Source organism: Aethalodelphis obliquidens, unplaced genomic scaffold, assembly GCF_003676395.1.
Source record: "Aethalodelphis obliquidens isolate GAN/ISIS:26980383/991018 unplaced genomic scaffold, ASM367639v1 scaffold21, whole genome shotgun sequence".
Classification (NCBI taxonomy): Eukaryota; Metazoa; Chordata; class Mammalia; order Artiodactyla; family Delphinidae; genus Aethalodelphis; species Aethalodelphis obliquidens.
In genome coordinates, this window is record NW_020837965.1 from 19,412,857 (window position 1) to 19,427,417 (window position 14,561).

At 52.1% G+C, this 14,561-nt stretch overlaps 1 protein-coding gene across 5 annotated transcripts in view; it reads right to left on the reverse strand.

Annotated features, from left to right (window-relative positions):
• Positions 1–3,785: 3,785 nt before the first annotated feature.
• Positions 3,786–14,561, reverse strand: part of SYNE3 (spectrin repeat containing nuclear envelope family member 3) — an 88,691-nt gene continuing 77,915 nt past the window's right edge. For 3 of the 5 annotated variants that reach the window (XM_027120472.1, XM_027120470.1, XM_027120471.1), the window contains exons 17-18: positions 14,521–14,559; positions 3,786–4,697 (exon numbers count right to left, since the gene is read on the reverse strand). In XM_027120472.1, coding sequence (XP_026976273.1) covers positions 4,497–4,697; positions 14,521–14,559 — 240 coding nt within the window. In that variant the 3' untranslated portion in view covers positions 3,786–4,496. Of the gene's footprint in view, positions 4,698–11,335; positions 12,698–12,959; positions 13,001–14,520; positions 14,560–14,561 lie in introns of those variants that run through there. The other 2 variants (XM_027120474.1, XM_027120473.1) reach the window with 2 other exon arrangements.

The window sequence follows — 14,561 nt, forward strand, 5'->3', positions numbered from 1 at the left end:
TTGCTTTGAGGCAGGCTGCTAACCCTCTCTGTGCTCTGGTTTCAGCATCTAAAAACAGGACCATGACTCCATGGTGAGGGGGAGTCAGGGCCATCTTGCAGGTCCTCAGTTTGTTTCTTCCCTCCCATTTCCGTCAGAATAGGAAGAGGGGCTGCCACCCTGTGCTCTGGTGGCTGAGCTTAGAAGCATTCCTGAAAGGAAGCCTGGGACCCTTGGGGAAACTGAGGTTGCTCTGTATGATTACTGTCCCCTGACTGAACAAGCTGGTTGGGTACCAACCTGTAAGCAGCTGTCACATTACTATGACAACCAAAAGGCAGGCACTGGAGGATGCTGAACTGGCTGACTGTTCTTTCAGGCTCTGGGTGCTCTGATTTGAGATCTGTTTTTAAACCATGAGCTTTTGTCTTTTTAATTTCTTTTTAAAAATGAATTCCCCCTTTTGCTTACTTTGACGAATAGAAGGCCTTTCTCTTGTAATTGAAACCGAGGGAGAAATGATGATTTAAATCCTTTGAATCTGCTCCTCTGCTGGAGGTTCCGTCGGTCGGACGCTGGGAGCCACCTGTGGCTGTGTCCTCCCACGTTCCCTTTCCAGGCCTCAGCGGTTTGCTGGAAACTGGGGGGAAGGGGGGCAGCCTGGAAACGCTCAAGAGAGCCTCTCTTTCCAGGATTTGCACCCAGGAGTAACTCATGTTCCAGAAGAAATTAAAGCAACTACAAATTTCCTAGGCTGGATACAGACACACAAGTGTTAAAAAGCTTATCCCTGAGCCTACATGGCCAGGATGGGTGGCGCGTGGAGGGTTGCCCCTGCACACACTCTGGCCAAGCGGGGCACTTGATTTATTTTGGTTTATTTACCTGTTCCCAAGTCTTGCAAGAAGGTGGACCTAGAAGTGTCCTGAGCGTGGAGGGAATGGCTGTGACACCTTGGGGAGGGAGAGGGACTTGAAAAACTCAGGGACCCCCGTCACCAGGGGAGGCAGGTGGGGGGCAGTGGTGGAAGGTCATTTTCACCCCTCAAAGATGAACACCCCCAAATTCTGCTGACAGAGCAGGAGACCAAGACATGGAGAGGGTCAGGGTGACTGGGGCCGAGACACCTAAGTGCCACCCCAATCCACTCTACCCCTCCTTGTCGCTAAGAGATGCCCATTTTGTTGGAGGATGTGTTTCCAGACTCCTGAGAGATGCAGGGGAACCATGTGACAGTTCTGACCAGTGAGATGTCGACAGACGTGTCTGGGTGGGGCTTCTGGGAAAGCTCCTGAAAAGAAGGGCCCATGTATTTAATGCTGGGCCTGTGCTCACAGCTCATGGCCCGACCACCTCTCCTCTGCTGCTGACCCAGACAGGTGACAATCCTACTGGGGTGAGAGAAGCAGGGGGAGACGCCACGCCATTAGCTGAGTTCCCAAGAGAGAGGGAATTAGGGTGCATTCCCGACTGGGCTGGGAACACAAGAGGCTTGCTGGGGGTCACTGTGCTGCCACCAGTGAGAGACACTCAGGTAACAGACTTCAAAGGAAGTCGCTGGCATCTCGGGATCCACAGAGCTAGCAGGGACCTCTCCCCATCTCCCCACTGCCCCAGACGTGGCCACCCTGGGGGAGGGGTGTCCCTCATCAGGGGAGACAGCTAAGGAGGGTGACAGCAGCTTTGATCAGGTTCACCTGTGTTTCTCTTTTCCTCCTCCCCTCCCCCTCCCCCTTCCTCCGTCTCTCTCCTCTCTCTCTCCCTCTGTCTCTGTCTCTCTCACACACACACACATACACACACATGCACGCACACACCCCTGGGCTGGGCAGTGATGTTCACACTTCTTACCATCTCTCTCAGTCTGGGGGACAGAGGAAAAATAAACACACGAAGGTCCCCCTGCGACACCCTTCTAAGAAGGCACGTTAAAGCTCTTCGAGGTTGGTGCCCAGGAAGCTAGAAAGTCATAAAAACCAGTTGTCTGAACCCACTTTAAGCAAGAGATGACACTTGAAAAGCACCAGTAAATGATGGTTATATCATATCGGCCCCGCATTTATATGAAAGTAATGAAAATATCAATTCTCTTTTTTAAAAAAAGTTATGCAAACAAGCTCTATGGCATCACTGTCAAAGTTTAAAAAATATATGCAGACACTCCCACCCAGCAGCCCACACATTACACTTCTCCCCCGAGCCCACACGCAGGACACAACGGTGTTCACATCCTTCGAGCTTTTTCTTTCTGAAGTTACGGATGGGGGTGGGGGGATGGGGTGACCGCGAGCAGGGCGCCGCCTGGGGGTAGCGGTGACCAGGCTCAGCTCTGGCCTTGGCCACCTCTTGCTGTGTGGCTGTGGGTAAGTTGCTTCCCCTCTCTGGGCCGCTGCATGCTCGCTGTGAAGTGGGAGAGTGGGAGAGGAGATGTTCAAAGGCCCTGGCCACAGCGCTGACCTTCTTGGGCTGGACCAAAGCAACCCAGTGGGCATCTGGGCTCAGCTGCCTGGGCCTGAGGTCTTGGTTCACACAGCCCCTGATTTTCCAGTAAAGCGATCGCCTGTGGAGAATGGCTTTGTGGCTTGGTTTCTAAATATCTGGAGAAAAGTGTGCTTTCTGAGTCAGTGCTGAGAGCCCTTCTCGGTGACGCTGTTTTCCCGCCCTGTGGATGTCCAGCTCTTTCTAGTTACAGGGACGCCGGGGTCCCTGCGCTGAGAGCTGTGCTGAGGCTGGGCTTGTGCTGGAAAGGACGGGTCCGTGTGCTCCAGAGAGCAGGGGGCAGCGGCACGTGCTGGGGGTCTGGACCCTCTTGGGTCTTCGGTTTCCCCTCTGTTTAAAGGTCTTCCTTGGTCTATAACACTGTGATTTCAAAGGCCTGAGGAATCCCTTCTTGGTCTCCTATGCATAGCTGAACAGACAAAATCAATTTGTAAAGAGTGGGAACTAAGCATTTTTTAAAAAGGAAAATTTTGTGTTGATTTAGGGAAAATATTATCCAGTTATGAAGCACTTAGGAACCATTCCAGAATTCCTCGGGGAGGAAGGGATGTATTTCCAGCCTCAGGCCCCAGGTGGTTCATGGGCCCGGCTGCCAAGCCCCTGCAGAGGGGGCCTGGTGGGGCGCCTGGCCCCTGGGTCCCTTGTGGGCACATGTGTGGGACACAGGACCCACCTCTCTCCAAAGTCCCTTCTGGGAGGAGGAGGGAGAGCCCTTCAGACAGGCTGAGCTCCACGGCGGACCTCCACTCTCTACCTTGGACCCTTGATCTCTGGTCCCTGGCATGGCAGATGCTCCCCTCTGTCCCTTCAGCCTGAGGCATAGATGATGAAAAACCCAGCTTAAGAGCAACGGAGGTAACACATCTTCCCTGGCACTGTCAGGTGGGTGCTACACACAGAGTGTGCTCATCATTCTGCATGGAAAGCATAACAATAAGCTTCCTCTCCTTCCTTTTCTCCCTGAACAGAGCAGAGAACACGTGGCATGATCTAACCATTCCCTGAAGACGCACTGTCCTGACCATGAACCTTCATCACTGGTCTGGGCTGTTCGGGCTCCTTGAGGTCCCCATTCTTCTGTGCTTTCTTTTTCTTTCTTTCTTTTTTTTTTTTGTGGTACGCGGGCCTCTCACTGTTGCGGCCTCTCCCGTTGCGGAGCACAGGCTCCGGACGCGCAGGCTCAGCGGCCATGGCTCACGGGCCCAGCCGCTCCGCGGCATGTGGGATCTTCCCGGACCCGGGCACGAACCCGCGTCCCCTGCATCGGCAGGCGGACTCCCAACCACCGCGCCACCAGGGAAGCCCTCTGCTGTGCTTTCTTAGTTCTGGGTCTGCTCTTCGGAGTTCTTCTTTTCCTCCCTTAATTTCACTCTATCACTTGCCACTTTTCATTGCTGCCATTGAGCCGGCCTGGGATCGGCACCCTTTCTGCTTCTAATCCACAGCATCTAATCTGCTGTCATTCTAAAACATAGACAAGCATGGTTGTTCTCACTGTACCTAGAGTTAAGAGTCACTGGGCTCTGAATGAGGGCCAGGGTTGCTCTTCTATGCTGACAGCTCAGAGTCCTCTTCATGAACATCTGGGTGTAGGGCTTGGCTTCTGGATAGGAGGTGGTCATAAAAGCGACCTGTTATTGTTCCTGCTTTCCAGGGCTGACTGCAGACCAAGGCCAAAATGCCACAAGATCCCACTGGACAAAAACACTGCTGGGAATTTTCCCAAAGACAAATAGAGGTCATATATGAAATCATACATACTGAGCATTTACATAGAGAGCATATAAAAATGCTATGCATTATTCCCTAGTCCCACATAGAACATGTTTAGTATAAATAGACGAAGACAACACTGTATAAAAAGTACTTTTGCTCTGGGAACATCAATACAGTATTTACATGGATGCAGCCCGGCAGGCTCTGGCCTGCCCCTGTTTCCAGTTTCCCCAGCATCTTCTGGAGGAGGCTGGGGCACATGGAAGTTTGGAGAAGAAAGTCCCCGGAGCGCCGCCAGGGGGCTAGGTGGGCGGGGGGCCGTCGTAGCGGAGCGTGAGCGTGAAGGAGCGGGCAAAGTTGTTGGCCAGCGTGCAGCTGCGGTCCGCCTCCCTGACGGGAAGCAGGAAGAGCAGCAGCAGGAAGAGCAGCAGCAGCAGCTGCAGGGGGAGCGCCACGCAGCACACCTTCCGGCAGAGGGAGCCGAGCCCTCGCCACTGCTGGGTCTGCAGAACCAAAGCAGGAGATGTGAGTGGGCTCCGGATGAGAGCGGGCTCGGGAGGAGAGGGTGGGGATGACCCAGGAGCAGCAGTGGCTCCGGGCGGACTCTCCAACCGCATGGGCCTCCGTTTTCCCATCTGTGAAGTGGGACTAATGTCAGTTCTGCCGGAAACAAAGATCTCTAGTTTTCTCAAACCACTCAGAAAGGAAGAGGATAAAAAAGTTACAGGCTTTGTCCATGATTACATAAATCTTTGCCAGGTTATAAGAGTCCTGCGTGTGAATCTTAAGAAGGTCACTCAATCTCGCTAAACTTCAGATTTCCATCTATAAATAGGGGGAATAATGGCACCTACCTGACAGAGTTGTTGTGAGGATTCAATGAGACAGAGCCTGGCACAGAGCAGGTACTCAAAGCTGCTGCCATTATTATTAGGCATCACTACTACGATCACCATCTTTGGTGCATGTGTTTGGCCCATGCGGTGAAGCTACCATCTGTGGGATTATGACTAAAGACCTCTAAGTCAGAATCCCGCACAGGCAGAACCATACAGCAGCACTGCAGGGCCCCAGTTGGCCAGTTCCCCTCTGTCCCCGCCACGTGCCCCAGTGTGGAGCCCCCCTCTTCCCAGGAAACAGGGGTGCTGGTGGAAAGGGGGCTGCCCCCTCACCCATTACAAGACACATGACAAGACACATTCATGGGGAATGTAAACCATTTGAAGATGACCTACTTCTGGGTCAGCGTTTCATAAGTAGCAGAGCAGCTCCCTTGCTGCTATCTACTGAACATCAGCCCTTGACACAGGGTTTGAAAAAATAACAATAAAAGAAAACAAAAACGATCACCATCTAAATCATGGTCACCACCGTCACCACCATAATCTCAATTTCTTCATCTCCTCCTCTTCCTCTTTCTTCTTCGTTTCCTCCCTCTCCTTGTTCATCATCAACACCCTCAATATCACCTGAATGCCAATCTCACAATCTCACAAGTCCAAACGTCTAATGGGTTTCTTTGCTGCGACGTCCATGAAAGTAGCCACAGGACATTTCCTAAATTCTAGAGGGACTAGCTGGGTTGCAACTTCACGGGAGTGCAGAGCCAAGAGCTGGCCACCCCGTAAAGCGGAGGCCCCACACTCAAGATACAGCACAGTGCAGGGCAGGGGCCCAGTTCTCAGGAGCTTGGCCGACTGGGCTCCAGTGAAGACTCTGTCACACACTAGCTATGTCAATACCTTCTCTAAGCCTCAGTTTCCTTCTCTGAAAAATGGGGATAAAACACCTACCCCCATTTTCCAGGTTGTGGTGAGGACTCAAAGCAAAGTACATTTATACACCAATTAAAAAGTATATATGCTCTTGGGACTTCCCTGGTGTTCCAGTGGGTAAGACTCCACGCTCCCAAGGCAGGGGGCCTGGGTTTGATCCCTCGTCCGGGAACTAGATCCCGCATGCATGCCGCAACTAAGAAGTCCATGTGCCACATCTAAGAGTCCACATGCCACAACTAAGAAGCCCGCATGCCACGACGAAGATCCCGCATGCCGCAACTAAGAGCTGGTACAGCCAAAATAAATAAATAAATACATAAATTTAAAAAAAAGTATATACGCTCTTATTACTAGTACTATTATTATAGAATATACCTACTGGCTCCCTGAAGAACCAAAGGTTCACTTTCCAGGGTACCAAGTCAAGTGATGATAATGATAGTGATAACGATGCTGGGGAGGATGGGCATGATGATAGTGATGCTGATGGTGGCAGGGATGACGCTGAGAGGAACTATGCAGGTGTTTCTGCGAGGTTCTGACCTGAGCACTCCTCTCTCTCTACCTCTCATACCTGAGTCATCTCACCCACTCTCCTGCCCCAACTGTCTCCTCCAGGTTGATAACACTTGACCCTATGCCTCCAACTCCAGGTGTTCTCACTCACCAAAGGCCCTAGACACTGATTTTGTAGAAACAGACTTCTTATAACCCACACAATGGAGAAGCATTGCTGGCTGCATTTATCTCAGCAGTGACTTCAGGAGTGTGTGTGTGTGTGTGTGTGTGTGTGTGTGTGTGTGTGTGTGTGTCTGTGTGTGTGTGTGTGTGTGTCTGTGTGTGTGTGTGAATGATAAGTCATTTAAATAGCTGAACGATGTCCACAGAGGAGACAGGATCTTCCCACAGCTGCCAGGCTGGGTCAGACCTGGCTGCCACGTGCTCTTACCCACCTACTCGACTCGTGTAGCAATGCCTCAGTCTCTGGGGGCTCTAACTTGACTCTTTGACACTTCATGTTGACTTTGCCCGATTCCAAATCTCTGACCCACCCAGGAGAGGGAAAGAGGGTGAGGCAACATGTCGGTCCCCCCACTAGCCTGGGTTCACACCACAACTGAAAACCTGTAATTAGTGGTCTCCCAAGTGGAGATCTGTGTCTAAGGGTTCTGTTTGCTTCTCCTTTCTCAGAGCTAACACTTTGCTTATTTAAGTGAGGAGCTGTGCCTTGGCCACGATCCGCTGGAGAAAACAACTCTGAAGGTCCAAAGCATGTTTGCATTTACAAGTGTTGACAAGGGGTGATCTTTTTCAAGGAGTCCTGCTGCCTGCCCCATGTCTATTCACACAGAGCTCACATCTTCGTTTTGAGGGACCTGAATTCTAAAATGCTTTTTAAAATAGAAGACACACTTTAATATGATTCTCAAATGCTTAGAAAACAAATGTGTGCACGCACACACACACACACAAATAAGCATGAACTACTGTCTAAGAAGCCAACAAAGAAATTGACAATCTCAGCTCTTCCCAGATCTGGGAGCTTCTCTGTGCCTCAGTTTCCCCATAGAAAGTACTACGTGTGTCCTGCCCTGTTAGAGCTATCCAAAGAGAGAAGGGGCTTCCTCGGGAAGTGATAAGCTCCCCATTCCTTAGGGTGTGGAAGCAGAGCGTTGATAGCACATGGTGGTGGGGAGGAAACAGGTGATGCTGTGGAGGGTGATGAAATGCTTGAGTCCTCCAATATCTCCCACGAACCTGAGACTCTGCAGTTTTGAGGAGTTCAGGCAAGATGAGTTTATCACAGTAAATGTGATTTAATCTTCTGCCATTGAAGAAAAAGGATGTGGGGGAAAGAAAAGGCTTGGAGTCCTGGGATCTAACCCTGGCCCTGTCACTTCCCAGCTGTGTGACCTAGGACAGGTCACTCAGCCTCTCTGAGCCTCAGCGCCTCCATCTGTCAAGGCAAAGGGAGACTGACACCTGCCTGCCAGAGTCATAAGGATAAACAGGGCAATGCAGCTTACGCTCAACATGCAAATGATGAGCCAACATGCCAATGGTCCTTGGCAAATACTCATTCCTTTACTCCTCCAACTGCCCAGGGCAGATGGGCAGCTTCTACTAGACCCCTAAGCTTCCCCCTGCACCCGGGGTGCCAAGAATCGGACACTATCAACCTCCTCAGCCCCATCAGAAAGGAAGACACTGCTCTCCCTCAACGCCATCTCTTGGCCCCTTAAAGGCCCTCAGATCCTCCTGCCACAGGGCCTTTGCACAGGTTATCCCTTCTGCTGGAAGACCCATTTCCCCCCTTTCTCCAATGCACCTGGTTAGCTCCTACTGATCATTCTAATCTCAACTTGTGAGTCGCTTCCTCTGGAGAACCTTCCCTGCCTCTAAACCAAAAAAAGGCCCATTCCACATTCTCACGGCACCAATGCCTTTCCTCTGGGTTACCACTTAAAGTCCGTGTTCCCCTTGGCTCCTTGGAGGCAGGGTCTACATTAGTTTGGTTCATCGCTGTATCCTCAGCAATGTGCAGTAAATACCTACTGAAAGAACGAAACAATGAATAAAAGGCTCTTTCCCTTCCTGTGCATCTGGCCATCTGCTCCTCCCTCGGTGCCTGTAGTGTGACCACGCAGACACTCACTGATCTGTCAGTGAACTGTCCACGCTGTCCTGATGGCTCCCCCAGAGCATCTGGGCTCCACACGTGAATGAACAACACTGAGCACACCCCAGCCCCGCGCTCAGCTCGTCTCCTCACTCACGGGCTTCCTGAGCTCCTGCCCAGCTCTGGGAGGTACCCTGTACCCATTTCTCAGAGGAAGAAACTGAGCCCGCAGGAAATAACCAGCCCAAGGTCACACGGACAGGCTCAGATTGCCAGCATGGCTCCACAGCCAGGCTCTTCCCACCATCCCATGCGGCATTTCTCATAAGAAGCAGCAGCAACAATGACAAAAGTCCCCCTGGGCCTCTGTTGAAGCTGGTACCACCATGACCCAGGGCCCTGGGTATGGGAGTCCCACGGCAACACCAGGGTCTTTCCCAGGATCTAGGGTCTTTCCCAGGATCTAGATCGGTCTCATTCTCCAGCACAAAGACGCTTCCAGGCCAGCGCCAAGAGCTCAAGGTGATGGGCAGGGGCCAGCTTTTCTCTGGCTATTCAAGATGGACCGGCACCAATGCCCCTCACTAGACTCTCACTTGGCAATGAGTTCGGTCCCTGAAGCTCCCTCTGACAGACGCCAAGCCACATGCTGGCTGGCTTGCTCCCACTGGCGTTTCTCGAGAACCCCCAGCAGGGGGCTGCGTCTCCTTGACTGGTACAGGGAGTCTCAGGACATCACAGATCTTGGGCTGGGTCCTGCCCACAGCACCTTGGATATCTTCGTCACCAAGTTCTTGGTGCCCAAACTCACTCCCCAGGATGCTCAGAGGCGGCGGAGAGCTCCCACCCAGGCACAGAAGGGCAGAGGCTGGGGTGGGGCGGGGTTAATGTTATCTCCTACTGGGCCAGCCCTGCATGCGATGGTCAGGCTACAGAACTGTGTTTTTCCAGCCCCCTGGCTTGGTTTGGGGGAGGATGAAGATGAGACGGTCTGAGCTGGCTTTTTGGAGGTGGTTTGGTGATTGATGGGAAGAACCTCTGGATGAAATGATCGGACTGAGGAGTGACCTTATTATTACTCAAGAGAGGACAGAGCCCCATTCAGCAGCAGATGTATGGACACAAGGCCCCCTTCCCTTCCCTTCCTCCCCTCATCTTTCCTCATCTGAGATCCATCCATGACCAGGCTCTTTTGAGTCTAGGACAGAACCCAGGTCAGTGAGGGTCTAGGGTGACCCAGAGGCATCCAGCTTGGGAGACTGGGTAGTGAGGATGCTTTGCTGATATGGGGAACGGGGTTTGGCTGGACACAGGGAATACGGCGAGGTCAGCTTTAGACATGCTGAGTCGAGGGGTCTCCCGGGTAAACATCCCACATCTAGCTTGGGCCTTGGCACTGAAGCTAGAAGGAGACCCAGACCAGAGTTGGACCAGAGAGAGAGAGAGGCCTAGAGTTGGGGAACAAAGCCACGGCAGGAAGGAACTGCTGCGGAGAGAGTGAGTTGTGAGAGGGAAAGAGGCCCCAGAGAACCCGGTGGATGTGACCATGTAAGAAAGAGGCGCTGTATTTCTAGGGTCTCTGAGCAGTTAGTTCTTATTAATTATAAAAGAAATGAGAGCAGTTTCACAGGCGAGAAATTTGGTAGTCATCACCTTCATCACGTGATCAGAATCAGCATCACCAATATGGGGGTGTGTCAATATCACATGTCCCCAATAAGACGCACTGAGAACACAGCATCACTTCTGGGATATGCTTTCCAGAAACGCAGAGCAGGGAAACACCGGGGAAACCCAAAGTGAGGGACGTTCTACAGAATATCTGGCCTGTACTCAAGAAGGTCAAGGTCAAGAAAAACTGAGGACTGGTCCCAGCTTAGAGGAGACTAAAGAGGTGGGATGACTGCATGTAACGTGTGATCCTAGGTTGGATCCTGGACTGCGGAAAAGGCTATAAAAGACTGTAAATGGTACATGCCTACAATGGAATGTTATTCTGTGTAAAAGGAAATGAAATATCAGCCACAAAAAGGCATGGAGGAAACTCAAGTGCATGTTGCTAAGTGAAAGAAGTAAGAAAATCAGTGGTTGCTGGGGCTCTGGGGGAGGGGAGAGGGATAAAGAGGAAGAGCTGGGAGAAGGTTGAGGCAGTGACACCATTCTGCGTGACACTGCAACGTCATCAGATATTTGTCAAAGCCCATAGAATGTGCAACACAAAAAGTGAACCCTAACGTTAACTATGAACTCCGGTTAATAGTGATGATTTTTTAAAACCATAGCTATTGAATGAATAATAAAGTGGACTAACAAATGAAAAGAAAAAAAAGCATAGATATTGTGAGAGAAAGTTATTGCCTAACGTGGAAAACTCACTAAGAGATTTAGTGAGTTCTGAGATTTGGTCGTACAATATTTCTTCTGCTCTACCACGCTGAATGTAAGGTGCAGCACTATTTTACACACGGCTAAGAAAGAAAGAGACCCAACAACCAACATGGAGCGTCTGATTGGAGATCCCACCTAATGCCGGGGCCACACGGGGCTATGCGTTCAGGGTCAGGGGGAACTGAGGGTTCATCGCGCCCCACCGAAAGGGGAAGCAAGGAAATCCCAGGTCTTATCTTGGCACTGGGTGCAGGCAGGAAATAAAGTCTACCCTGAGAATTTGAACCTCAGTCCAGAGCTCCCAGAGGTGGGTCATCTAAATTGACACAATCAGTGTGGTCCAATGGAAAACAACTCAACCTCCAAGGAGAGATTTTAATTTAAAGAAATCTCAGGTGGAAAGTGTCCCGGGTGGCAGAAAAAAGTAAGCCCCAGTCTTCGCTGGAAAAACTAGATTGTAATAGGACACCCCATTCCCGAGAGGTGAAAATGTGAATAATTATGAGTCTAAAACCTGTGAATAAAATGCCACTCTCGAGCCTCTCACCATCTGGACCCGTCACCCAGAGGCCACAGCATGGGACGCCCGGGAGGAATCTGCTCTCCATGCCTGCACACGGGCATGTGGCCCCGCCCAGTGCACGCCGGCAAAGGCAAGCATTGGCAAATCTACTCCTCAACTAACAGGCTGTCTCAGGTAGGACCCCTTCCCTGTACCAGCGCAGGAATTCAGTCGACTCACAGCCCAACAGCAGCTTGAAAAGCAATGACATTTCATGTGTCTGATTGCTTCAAGCAGACGTATCCGGTGGCACTGAGCTGGCCAGTGTGTAGGCAGCTGCAAATTTAATAAATCTTAATTATTCTGTTTATATAAACAAGCAGGCTGAAGCCACTGACGTAGTTGGAGCTTTCAGTGGCTTGGTGTGTGGAGAGAAAAAAAGTGTGGAGAGCCAACTGCTCATAAATAATCAGCTTTGGGGCAGGGTTTTCTTTTTTTTCCCCCCCTTCCCTTTGGACTAAAACTAATATATGGAATGTTTTTAAGTTGGCAAGATTACAACCTCGGAAAACAGCACCTATTTTCTACCTGTCAGACCTGCGTGTGTATGTGCGGAGCCCCACGCACGCATGTGCGCACCCCTCCCAGCCAAACAACACCAGAGCCGCACCAGCGGGAGGAGCCCCCCCACTGCTCCCCCCAGAAGCGGCACTATCCCTCTGCCATCAGGAAGGGAAGCAGAGGCAGTGACTGCAGACCCCTCCTCGGTCCTCATTTACATGGCAATTAAGAATCTGCTGGTTTACGATAAGAACTGTTAGTTCAGCGGACCCGCATTTTATTCCTTGGAAAACCCTGGTTAAGTGACTCGCCAACGGTCACACACACTGATGGTGGATCCTGGACTCAGATCCAGAGCGTACAGCAGCGGTTCTCAAAGTCTGGTCCCCAGGCCAGCGGCAACAGCGTCATCTGGGAGCTCGATGGACATGCAGATCCTAGGCAACCTCCCCCCAGACCTAATGCATCAGAAACTCTGGATGTGGGACCCAGAAATCTGTGCTGAAACAAGCTCATATAAAGGAACCCCAGATGGCCTCTGCAGATTGGCTTCCCAGTTGCTTGCTTCTTCACGGGGGGCTGAGACCCATGAGCTCAAAAGCCAGCCAGCACCGAACTCAAACTTTCACACATTGATTTGTTTCTAAATGAAGCCTGAATAAGAAGATTTTTTTTAGCCATTTAGAGTCTGCCTGCTTTGCATATCCCATGAAACTGTGCCCAACGTGGGACAGTCATAGATAAGATCAACCCTGTAGCTGTAAAGACCTCAAGCCACTGCTGTCCTTGGGCGGTCCCTGGCCAGAGATTCGACATCGTGCGGGCAACACCGGCTGTGGGTGTGAGCCTCTCTCCCAAACCCCGCCACCCAGCACTCCCCGAGCAGGCCTTTGCTCTGGTGAGCTATCCCCAGTACCTGAAACAGTGCTTGGTACAAAGTCAGTGCTCAGTACATATCTGAAATGAACGAATGAGGAGCCGGTCAATGAACCTAGGGTGGTGAACATTCCACATGAACCGGTTTCAGGCTGCCAGGGACCCGAGTCTGCGCTGCAGGGCTGGTGTCAGCCAGCCAAGCGCCCCCCTACTCAAAAACACCACAGGACCCAGACATGGCTGCCCCTGGACTCTGGCCTGGAGCCACATAGATGGGGCTCCCAACCAGAGTGGCTTAAAGAGCAGGAGTTGGAGACAGCCTGGACACCGGGCCCTGAGCCCCCCTGTGCCACCAGGAGTCACAGGCTGGGCTGTGTGCGCCACCCTGCCTTCCTGCCCTCTGTTCTTCTAAATCAGGGGGGAAAACCAGGGCTTCCGGTCTCCTCTAAAGAACGAACAACAGTTCACATGATCTTCAAAATTCGTTCATGAAGTAAATAAAGTCGGCACTGATGGTTCCATTTTACAGATGGGGAAAGTAAGCCCCAAGAGTCAAAGCAACTTGCCCGAGGCCGCAAAGCTGGTGGACGCCAGGCCCAGAGCACAGCATTGGTCTTGTGACTGCCCCAGCCAGTCCCGGGGACACCTGCCGTCCCACAGATGGAGACATGAACACCAGCTGGAGACCAAGAAGTCCAGGTGGACAGAGCCCCTGGGAACAGACTGCAGGGCCTGAGAGGTCTCGTGGCCCCGGGGCTCTTCGGAGCAGAGCGTGCTGCAGACTCACGTCATGAGCCAACGCTTGTCAGGACAACAAGCGTGCGCTCAGAAAAGGTGGCGCTGGGGACACCAATTTACACGGGACTTTTCCAGAAGGGGGGAGAGCCTCCAGCCCCCAGGGATGCTTTCTCCAAGGCACAGAGTGGGTGGTTACGTGTGGGCTTAGGAGGCAGAGGCCAGAGGGCACTCAGGAGCCGTGCGTCTTGAATGGACATGTCACTCCGATCTTGCCTTCCCTTGTTTGCCTCATGCTTAACATGGCGGTAGCGATGCCTGCTGGGTGTCTAGGGGACAGTTGAGTGAAACGCCCTCACCGCGATTTGGCACAGAACCTGGCACACGCTGGATGGGCAACATGTAGCATGTAGAGTGATAATTCTTATTCCTCATTATTACCATGATTACTGCTGTTACTGTCGTTGCTTTGGCCTGCAAGCCCCGCGGGAAGGGCTCTGAGCGCTTCACCCCTTCCTTTTTTGTCCCCCCCGGATGCCCGTCTACTACTCAGGTGGCCGCGCGGTCCAGTGACCCGGAGTGGTCCAGGTTTCCTGGGACCGTCCCAGTTTACGACTGCTGTCACAGCAGTGTCCTGGCTCACTCCTCCCGTGTCCTGTCACAGCTGAGAACACTGTGCATCCCTGAGAGCAAGGACCCCCCGGGGGCCCAGCACAGTGCAGCCCAGAGCCGATTCCCCAGAAACGTCCCTCAGACCTCATGGAACCTTCCAGAAAGCCCAGGGGTCCTGCCCCAGCATCACAGGCCCAGCAACCCTCCAAACGCCCTGCCCTCTAGCTGTGTGGAGCAGATGGCAGACACCATACCTTTTGGAATCCAGTCGGCTCCCCTGGAGAATTCTGCGTCT